The sequence below is a fragment of the Python bivittatus genome, unplaced genomic scaffold (assembly GCF_059951505.1).
Source record: "Python bivittatus isolate LINGU-HERP-01145 unplaced genomic scaffold, Pbiv_v1 ctg000250_np1212, whole genome shotgun sequence".
Classification (NCBI taxonomy): Eukaryota; Metazoa; Chordata; class Lepidosauria; order Squamata; family Pythonidae; genus Python; species Python bivittatus.
Genome location: NW_028277057.1, coordinates 849,753 through 860,633, shown reverse-complemented (window position 1 = coordinate 860,633; position 10,881 = coordinate 849,753). Strand labels below are relative to the sequence as shown.

At 43.1% G+C, this 10,881-nt stretch overlaps 1 protein-coding gene across 1 annotated transcript in view; it reads left to right on the top strand.

The window, feature by feature from the left end:
- The first annotated feature begins 6,726 nt into the window (after positions 1 to 6,726).
- EXTL1 (exostosin like glycosyltransferase 1) overlaps positions 6,727 to 10,881 on the top strand; it is a 43,415-nt gene continuing 39,260 nt past the window's right edge. Inside the window, exons 1-2 of the mRNA XM_007428067.3 lie at positions 6,727 to 6,876; positions 7,816 to 9,199. Coding sequence (XP_007428129.1) covers positions 8,262 to 9,199 — 938 coding nt within the window. The 5' untranslated portion in view covers positions 6,727 to 6,876; positions 7,816 to 8,261. The remainder of the gene's footprint in view (positions 6,877 to 7,815; positions 9,200 to 10,881) is intronic.

The following is a 10,881-nucleotide window of genomic DNA, read 5'->3' as shown; positions in this document are numbered from 1 at the left end:
TGGGCAGTGTTTCTCAACCTTGGCAACTTTCAGATGTGTGGACTTCAATTCCCAGAATTCCCCAGCCAGCACCGGACCATCTGTGTGCCGTTCCTTCTTGATCTGGGCCATTCATATGCATTCGTATCTGTTTTCAAATCCAAGAAAAGTCCCTGGGACTTTCTTTTAATCTATTTTTTTTTAAATCTATGTGGACGAATTGAATATTTAAGAAAATGCTGAACTCTCATTAAAAATGTTACTACTTTTAAAGTATTACTCTTAGGATTGGAGACAGAGATCTTATTTGTTTCACGTTCATTTCTCTCCTCTCACTTTGTCATCTTCAGTTTTAAAATTACAGTATTGCACACTCTTTTTCACCTAAGTGGAATTCTGGCATGTGTGTGCATGTGGATTTGACCACAAGGTTTTCCAGCAATGACTCTTGGCCGACTCTGTACACCCCTATTTTCTGGAAGGCAGTCTCTGTTGAATCAAGGAAACTAATCTCCTCTTGTTCAGGAAAGCCTTAAAGATGCTTTAAAAAAAATCAAATAAACCAAATGTCAATAGTTTAAAATTAATTTTTAAATGTAATGTTATTCTAATATTCTGGTTTTGTGTTTTTACTGTAAACTGCTGTGATACTTGGTGGGGTAAGATAATAATACATAAAAAAGCATACAATAAATGTGTTTGCTGTTTCTTCTCTCCCATACCATCAATGGCCTACCAGCAACTCTACAGACACACGGTCCCGCTTTTGGCCCCATCCCCATTTTTTGCCTCCTTTCCACAGCCCTATCAGGGCCCTCCTCTGACAGCACTGCCCAGTGGGATAGGTGAGTCCAGATGTGTGATGCACCAACTTAAATGGATTTAAAAGGGGATTAGCAAGCTAAGATTCCTGATAGTTGGGGTGGGTTACAGGAGGGCCCTTCTCTTTACTGATTGCTGGGGAATAAAATCTTTCTACTCTGCTTCCCCCATCAACCACAACTTAGCTACAGAAGACTGGATGCTTCGATCCCCAAAGTCTCTTCTTCCATTCTGGAGATCTATCATTCACTCCAGAGCAAATGAAAACCCCAATGTTAGATGGAAAAACTCAGTGGAACAAATCCAGGTAAAAGCCCAACAGCCACAGCATCAATTCTTGACGATTAAAATGTCATTTTCAGCCCGAGGCTCAAGATTGCATCCAAAAAGGGTGGGGGATATCGTGCAAGCCTTGGCCAACACCATCTTTTACATTAAACATCTTGCCAAAGGGAGCGGGCTCCAGAGTGCAGTGAAGAATGAAAGAGCTGTCCAAATGCCAACAGCTCAGTGATTTGAAGTGCTCAAAGAAACCTCTTCTTCATAAAAGTCGGTGGTATCTTTCAAGCATCTTTGCTGACAAGGAGTCAAAACATGGCGGTGTGCTAGAACTGATTTTTAAAGTGTGAAATGGCTTGAAAACAGGTTGCCAGAAGTTTTCCTCTCAGGAATAGGGGAAGAAGTTTCTCTGCCTCAGCAAAGGACAAGGGCTGGCCTGGGGTGTCCCAGGATGAAGAGGGAAAGATAATGCTGAAAAGTCAAGATGGCAGTTTTGACTGTGTGACTGCTATCTTGACTTTTTTGATGTTTTCCTCTGCGGGAACATCTGGGGCTGGCGCTTGAACGTTACCTCAACTGAGGGTGCATAATGTGAGTCCTTGGACCATGTGTGGTCCCTGAAAGTCTCAGATGTGGCCCTCAGAATTCTTCCAAAGAGTGAATTCTTCCAAGCTATGATTTTTACCTGCTGATGGATTAAAATGTTTTTAAGGACTTGGGGAGCTATCAAGTTAACTGCACTTAATGAAAATGAATTTCAGCTACACTTAAAGGGAGGTTAATTAAATCCATTTGAGTTTCTACTCTGGCCTTGTTGAGCTCTTTGTCCTGGCTCAGCTACACTTTGGAAGGTGCTTCTAGCACTCCAAGACCGAGGCTGACTCTCAGCTCCCTGAAGAAATCCAAGAAATACTAGAATTTCAGACAAATTGAATCTAATTTAGTATTATTTCCCAGCCTCTCAAGTTCTTTTATACAACAACTGCCGCAAATCCCAGTCAACAAAGTCAAATGGGAGTGGAGGCTTATTAAGGGAATTGTAGTTCAAATGATCTAGTGGGTTCAGATTGGGGAAGATGAATATGTACCAATAACAGTCACATTCTCTGAGTTGGGTTTATTCCTTTATTCATGGTATTATTATGCTGCTCAATTCCAAAATGGCTCTGAGTGATGTATAACATGTAGCTTGTTTAACGTTGGTTTAACCTGCGGTGTGCACTCAGTTATTAGAGTTTGTAAATCATGGTTTATAGCTTAATGCATTGCATGAATCCTTGTGTAGCTAAAATGCACCACAAGGATTGGGGAAACCTATTTTGCTTTTAAAGCCAAAGAAGTGTTTCCCAACCTTGGCAACTTTAAGCGGTGTAGACTGCAACTCCCAGAATTCCCCAGCCAGCCAGGCTGGCTGGGGAATCCTGGGAGTCGCAGTCCACACCGCTTAAAATTGCCAAGTTTGAGAAACACTGAGTCAAATCTTTAAGGGGCACAGGGAAGAGTTATTCCCACTTCAAACCACCCAATGAAGATTGATCATGTTCACTGCACAGGGGGTGGTACTGACAATGCCCCTCAAGCTTCTTGGTCAGTGGGGCCGGGCTAATGGGCATATAGAGAAAAAGAAAGGGACCTTAGATGTAGATTTCAGGAGTCAGCTGAGAAAATCACACTTTTTAGCATACTGATCGGACATCTCTCCCGCACGCCAGGTGGTTTCAGATTAAACATCCTCAGAAGATTTGCAGTGGAATGATGAAGTCTAGCAAATGCAATTCCTCCCCTCCCCTTAGTCTACATGAGGGGAAAATAATGCAGTGACTCAAATTCTATTTTATTTGTACCTATTGAAGGCATAGGAGTCTTATATTTTAATGAATGTAGTCTAGAGCTTACTAGTCAATTATTTCCATTTGGGGACACAAACTCAAATCCTTTTCTGTCCCATCCTCTCAGCCCTCATTGTCAATGTTAGCTTGATTTTATGTCAGTTTGAAAGCCACAGAGCACTGGTGTTGATAACAGCAGGCTGCCAATTGGCAGGGATGTGCCATGCAACTTTCCTACAAATCAGGTCAATTGTGTTGCCATGGTGAAAGGCTGTGATCTCATAAAGAATGGAATTATCAGATTATGAGCAGAACTAAGAGATTCCAATGAACGAAAGTGGAGAGGGGAGGTGGCAGGGGGATCAGCCAGAGATCCCATTATGAAGATCGGCAGAGAAAGAAAATTATCCCTCTGGCCTAATTCATGCAACATGCTGAGCCATCCTGTTGCTTCCTTACCGTTGCTTCACGCACTCAGTCATTATAGTTTGCAAACCACGGCTGACAGCTAAATGTGTTGTATGAATCCAGCCAATTGCAGTTTATTCAATAAACCATAGTTAAGCAAATGTTTTAATACTGTGAGCCAAATCTCTCTCTGCATATACTTACAACTTTCTTAGCAGAGGATACAAGAGAAGGACAGTCCTTTGTGTCAGATGGTAGTGTCATGATAGCGCAAAGTGAGACGTCCCCTAAGCTTTTGTTCAACAAGCGCTCATGATGCTTACTCAAATGCATGGGTAATTCCCACACACATGAACACCAATGCCTTTTGATAGCTGGTCGCTACCGTTTTTATACCACCCACACAGAGGCAGCTTAAAAAGTTTAGCAGGGTTCAATGTAGTTAGGAAAAACATCCAAATTCTGCAGCTGGTTGGAAAGAAGGAGCCTAGAGCCTAGATCTACTAAAGCTTGTTCTTTCCATTCCCAACATCTATTTTATCTGTTGTTCAATAGATGCTAGAAGAACAGCACAAGAGTGCTCACAATGAAACTATCATTTGAGCTGGTTTTCTTTGGAACTGCTATGCTTTTCAAAATAGTTCTCTTTCTAGCTTGATAAGAGGCAACATGTACCCACTGTAGTTGTAACACCAGCATGGTCACTTGCACAGGGAAAGGACTACTGAGACCACTTAGAGCTTTTATACCTTGAATTTAAAGTTTCCTTGTTCTTATTCCTGACTATCAGACTTGGGGTATGCATTATGCTAATGTAGCTTGTTTGGTTTTGGTTTAGTGGGTTGTGTGAATCTAGTCATTGGGGTTTATTTAACAAATTATGGTTAAAGCAATGGCTTAATTAAAAAAAACTTCTCATTTTCCCAAGCTTACTTTTCCTCCTTCAAATTATGGATAAAAGGTATAAAGGTGATCGGATTGTCATCTTGCAAACTGAGACCCTGAAAATGGAGGGAAATTGCCTTGGTGATTAATCTTAAGGGGGAGGAATAATGTGAGGGAGCATCTGCCTATTCTGAACACGCTCTAGCTCATCCTCATCGCTGTGTATGCTGGTGGCCTCAGTTTCATCTTCTTTCCTCCGACCAGAAAGATGATGTGATTAGAACTGTCCACCTTGATTTCCTCAGTTCAGATGACAATATGTATCATGGTCTGTATGCTAATTTTAAATCAAGATTTTGCATCCTGGTTTTCTAGGAAATGTTGAACTATATGGTTAAGTGATTAGAGTTAGCTTGTGGTTGGCCCCAGAGCATTGAGGGAGCATATAACAAAGCTATCTAGACATGAAACCTGCACAGCAAATAGTGGGGCCTTATCATTATTCCATAATGCAAACACAGGGTAATTTATTCACTGTAGTAACAACTCAGCTTTGGATCTCTTCTAATATTTTACAGACATCAAATGTGGCAGGAGTCCCAAAACTCTGCTAGTTAAACTCTTGACATCATGGCATGCATTTCTCATGTACTGCAATTTTGAAGGAAGCTAAGCAAAAAGGATGGTTGAAAGGGACCAGGACACACGGGGCCACGTGTTATGGAAATAAGGACCAAGAAGCATTGGAAGAAGGGAGAGGATTGACATGTGTAAGTCAATCCTTCCCAATCTGCCACCCACCGGATGTCCCAGAACACAAGGGACTCCTGTTGGAAGTTCATTTATCTTCCCTTCAAGATGCAGAACAGGAAGAACACTTTTAGCCTTACCTACTCTGGGAAGATGTCATTTAGATTTTGTTTATCACTGTTGATTTGAATTCAGCAGGCACTCTTGCTGGAGGATGTGCTCCTGAACATAAGCAGGGTGCTGAAAGAATACAAAGTATTTAAGTTGCAGAACATCCCATTAAAAAAAAAAGTAAAATATGTTGTCTTGGATGCAGACAATCATTATATCTGAAGCAAAAGCTAGGCTTATTAAGAAATACATGAGGATAGAAAAGCTCACTTTTATCTAAACTGCATTTTGGAGAGGAGGAGGGAGAGACAGGAAATTAAATACTAATATTTAAGTTAAGCCCTTATATACTAACTATAGCTCGTCTAGCTAGCAATAAGCCAGGTGAGAAAGATCAATACAAACAGGGACAGGTGAAGACCCTTCTCCTTATCTATCTCCAGCCATTTGCCCTAGTGGCCAAAACAGCTCAGAAGCCAGTTATGGGAATCGAACATGGAGTATGGCTTAGCCTCTGTCAATCAAACCATGTTGTAACTTACTCAGCAAACCTCCCATAAGCAACCCATAGCCTTTTAATGCAACAAATGACTCCAGGATTTTAAAAGCATCCTATGCCATGCTGAGCCATAAACAAACCACAGTAGTTTACTGTGATAGGTAATCCCAGCCGAGTGCTGACCCATTCTTTCCCAAAAAGCCGTGTTTGTAAAGGTAGTGGCCCCACTCTGCGTTGGAATGAGAAAGCACCCAGATGCAGGCAGGAAACTGCCCCATTACCAAGACAGGCTTGGAATGAACTACACCAATTTGGAACCTTTCTGATGGAGAACTGACTGATCATGTGCCGTCAAGTCATTTTCAACTCCTAGCGACCACAGAGATAGATTTTCTCCATGACGATCTTTCCCCAACCTGATCTTTCAGGTCTTCTAACATTGGACCCATGGCCACTGTGACTGAGTCCCTCCACCTTATTGCTGGTCATCCTCTTCTTCTCTTTCCTTCCACATTTCCCAGCATCAAAGAGTTGGGTCTTTGCATTATGTGTCCAAGATAGACAGACAGATGTACTATCAGTTGGAGACTGCATTTCATGACAATCTGTCCCTCACCTGGCCCTTCAGGTCTTCCAAGGGCCACTGTAACTGAGTCCCTCCATCTTATTGCTGGTCGCCCTCTTCTCTTTCCTTCCACCTTTCCCGCCATTAGAGCCTTTTCCAGAGAGCTGGGTCTTTGCAGAATGCGTCCGAAGTATCCGAGCCTGGTCATTTGTGCCTCAAGAGAGAACTCTTGTTTGGTGGAGAACTGTCGCTCCTGAAATCCTCAACAAGTAACCCATCGCATCTGGAAGGCCCACGATTGGTACAAAGTAACCCGCCCTCACTCGCAGCGGCCCTCCCGAGCCTGAAACGGGCCTCCTTCCCACCCCCGAGGAGCGCAACCTCTGCTGGAACGAAGCGAGCGCGGCCCTCCGATTTTCCCACGCGGGCTAGCCTCCTCGACGGGCGCGGCGGGGTGAGCCAATGAGCGATCGCCCGGGCTCCTCGGTTAGGAAAGAGTTATGGCGCGGCCACGCCTCTTGAGGAGGCCGGGAGCGAATCAGAGGAGAGGGGGCGTGGCCGGGTGGAATGTTGTGAAGGTGGAAGCGGAGCGCTGCGCGTTGCGAGTGAGCGGGCGGGCGGGCGGAGAGCGGCGATGGGGAGCGCGAGCCGGACTGGCGGCGCGCGGTGCCGTGACTGACGGCCGGCGGGGATACGGAGAAGGCGGAGGGATGTGGCTTGCCGCGTTACGGACTGCCCCGAGGAAGCCGGTGAGTGCGGAGTAATGCGGAATGCAATGGACTAAGAGGGAAGGGCGAACGGAAGCCCAGAAGCTATTAGGTGCGTTAAGGGCACCGCGCTGCGTTGCCCTGGGATTCCCGCCGTGTTTATTCCGGGAACCTCCTCTCGCGGTGCAAGTGGGATCTCTCGCCCTCGCAAGAATCGGATGATCCGGGCGCGGGAGCAAGGCGCAGAAAGCTCCAGTTCTCCGGCCAAAGGGAGAAAAGTGATAGGCGGATGGGGGGGAAAAGATAATAAAACCTGCACCGGGACAGAAATAACTTCGGTTGGAGAGAAAGGGCTGGTGCCTCGCAGGAAGTGGGGAGCAAATCGAAGTGGTCCCAGAAAGACGCGAAGGTGATGGAAAGATCAACAGGAAGGGTTAGAAAGACCTCCAGGAGGCTTCGGTGAAGGTTGAGGGTTAAGCTTGTTGAAACTCCTGAGTAGCCCAAAGAATAGTTCCGTTAATAAAACAAAGGAAAACCGCAGGAAAGCATTGGCTTGAAGATCATTGGTGGACAAAGATTTGGGCTTATTTCTTTGGGGGCAGAGAAATGTCTCCATCGGAAAGCACGCAGCGCCAAGAATCCAAGGAATTTGGGACTGCAAGCGTCGCTTTGAGTTTGTTCAAGGGCAGAAGACACAGTCACCTGGTTCCTTCGTTCTTTTAAAGTAAAAACTCAGATTCAAACCCAGCTCGAGTGGAAGAAAGGTAGATTCTCCACTAAGGATCCCGTAAGGATCCAGTACCCAGTGAGACTTTTATCTGTTACTTACCGGATTGTCAGATCGTCCCCTAGAGGTATGTGATAAGGGAATAGGGCTGTGTCAGGCCAAATCAGATACCAGAACAAAAGAAGAACCCAACACAGTCACAAACTGGAAGGGTGAGTTGATAAAATGACATAGATTTTTTTTTTAATCCACAGGGGAAGAAAGGGCAGTCTTTGAAGATTTAAAAAGAAAAAGAAAAAAAAGCACCAGGAAGTGGTAAGGAAAAAAGTAGCAATCAAACTCAGGCTGTTTACACAGACTAAAATAAATATGGAGTAAATATTGTAGATGATAAAGGCTGTGTGGTTCAGAACCACACCAAACTTTTGGAACTGAAGAAGCCATTAAATCAACTCTAACAAGAGAAACTGTGGAGAGGGGAATTTCAAGTGTACCCTAAAATGGGGAAAGAAATTGGACCCCTAGACATTGCCATCTGCAGCATTCTTAACATAGGCTCCAGTTCTGATGTTTGAGCTCCTGTTTCTCTCCAATGAATATAATTCCACCTTGTGCCTGAATAAGTTCACTTTCTGGATTGCTCTACTGATCAAATTGACTTCCTTTTCAAATAAGGATTTGGTGGGTTCTGTATGAACCTATGCAGGCCAGGAAAAAATACATGTTCATGACTCTCTTTGCCACGTGGCTTCTGCTTGTTTTGTTTGGAGGAGACCAAATAAGACGCTTTGCCTTTTTCTCTAGCAAAAAAGCTGAAATATTGAAGACCTGGCCTCGCTGGGCAGACAGGTTTCTTCTCAAGAACTTTGCAGATTCTGAGGAGCTCCAGAACAATGACAGGGGCCACAGTGACCAGTCTCCCAAAAGTCGGCGGGAGTTGAGGTTGAGTGTTTACAAGAACAGCAGGTGCCGTATGGAGACTTGCTTTGATTTTTCCAAATGTAGGGAACACGGGTTCAAAGTCTTTGTTTACCCCCTGGAAGGAGGGGATCCTGTATCAGAAAGTTACCTCAAAATCATCACCTCCATTGAAGAGTCACGCTATTACACCTCCAACCCTGAGGAAGCCTGCCTGTTTGTTCTAAATATTGACACACTGGATAGGGACCATCTCTCTGTACAGTATGTCCATAACATCAACGAGAAAATCCAAGGTTTCCGGCTTTGGAACGATGGGCGAAACCATCTCATATTTAACCTGTATTCTGGCACATGGCCTAATTACACTGAAGATTTGGGCTTTGACATTGGACAGGCTATCTTAGCTAAAGCCAGCTTTTATGTTGAGAACTTCCGCCCTGGTTTTGATATCTCCATCCCTTTGTTTTCGAAGGACCATCCCCAGAAAGGTGGGGAAAGAGGTTGGCTGTATAAGACTTCTCTCCCACCCAAGAAAAAGTATCTCTTGGTTTTTAAAGGGAAGAGGTACCTGACTGGCATTGGTTCCGACACCAGAAATGCTCTCCGCCACATCCATAATGGTAAAGATATTATTTCTTTGACAACGTGTAAACATGGGAAAGACTGGGAGAAGCACAAGGACAATCGATGTGACAAAGATAATACCGAATATGAAAAGTAAGTAAACACATTTTCTCTCTGAAGTGCATCATGCAGGGAGGCAGAGTGAGGTGCTAGATCTTGAATGTTGTTAATCATTTTTAATTAAATGTGCCCCAAGTTATAAGTGTGTAGGGTGCAATGTTTATTTTCAGCTTCAGGTACTGAAATGTTTAGGGCAAGCCCTGCTTATAGCTCAGATGGGTTTCTAAGTTGATTAGCTGTTGGAGTAAAGAAATTAGAGGAATCAGCAAATTTTTAAAAATGCAAATACTGTAGAGCAGTATTTCTCAACCTCAGCAACTTTAAGACAGGTGGGCTTTAACTCCCAGAATTCCCCAGCCAGCCATGCTGGCTGGGGAATTCTGGGAATTGAAGTCCACCTGTCTTAAAGTTGCTGAGGTTGAGAAACACTGCTGTAGAGGTTGTACAATTAAAAACTGGGACCTCTGGATGCCTTGTTTGTTGCGTGCACCTTATATCAGTTTTGCTTGAATGTCATTAAGATGTTTGCTCCAACTACGAGGGCTAAATTGTCCTTCTAATCTTTTCCACTTTCAGAGCCCAGGCTTGGAAAATGTGAAATGGAGCGTGTCTTTAAGCATAGATAGAATATTTTCCTCTCAATAGTAAATCTTTGCAGCCTTGCAGTTTTTGTAAGATGAGAGACAAAGGCACAAGAGATAAATTTCCCATCCCTTGTTCTGAGATTTGATGCCTCCACATTTCAGCATACAAATGTTTGTTATTCTCAGTATTTCGCATGATTTACAGGGCTTAAGCCATATGTGTTGTCTCCTGCAGCATCTCTCAACTAAAGGTCAGTAGAGATGGCTAAGTGATAATTTGGGTTTTTTTTCCCTCTTGGACTTCCTAACAACTAAATTTGAAGACTTCTGTGTGACTTTTAAGCTTGCATGGAACATTTATGGCACTGTTTGGCACTAATAAAACAATCGTGTTAGATGCATAGTGTTTCATGCTGAGTTCTGAAGCCAACAGTTGGTTTATAATCCTCCACTAACCTGCATATTTGATTTATTGAAATTGACACTTTGCAAATCATCTTCAGAAGGGAGGAGAATGTTGAGCACAGTTCATTGGCTCCTTTATCCATGAGATCATGTTTATCCTTTCCCTGGTATATTGATTCTTCTTGACTCAGTTTTAAAAGAAATATTTATCAAGATTTGAAAGGTACAATGACATCAGAATTCTATTTATCATTGTATGTCTTCTCAAATTCATTTTTTCAATAAATATAGGACAGAATGGGGAATTTGTTGATTAAGTTAGAGAACAATTCCGTAGATAATATTATAAGGTAAACCCACCGTATGCGTCTTAACTCTATTTGTGCAAAAGGTTGGTCAACATATAGGGTAGTGATGAAACCCTTTCATATTTTTTTTTCTGCTTGTTTTAAGAACGACTACACAGGGCAAATAGATTGCTTTTGATGCATAAGCCAAAATCTGCAAGGGTCCACACCCCTTCTTCTGTCTTTTCTGCATGAAGTATATGACAATACTTTGCATATAATACTATATTCTAAATAATCTGCCTTAAAAATATTTCTTAGACTTTTTTTGCTGCTTCGTCCCATAATATACAGTGGAGTTATACTAGCATGGCTTTGAGTTCTTGGTGTACTGACTATTTGATTTTTTTTTTCTCATTTGTAAGTCAGTCCTATAAAG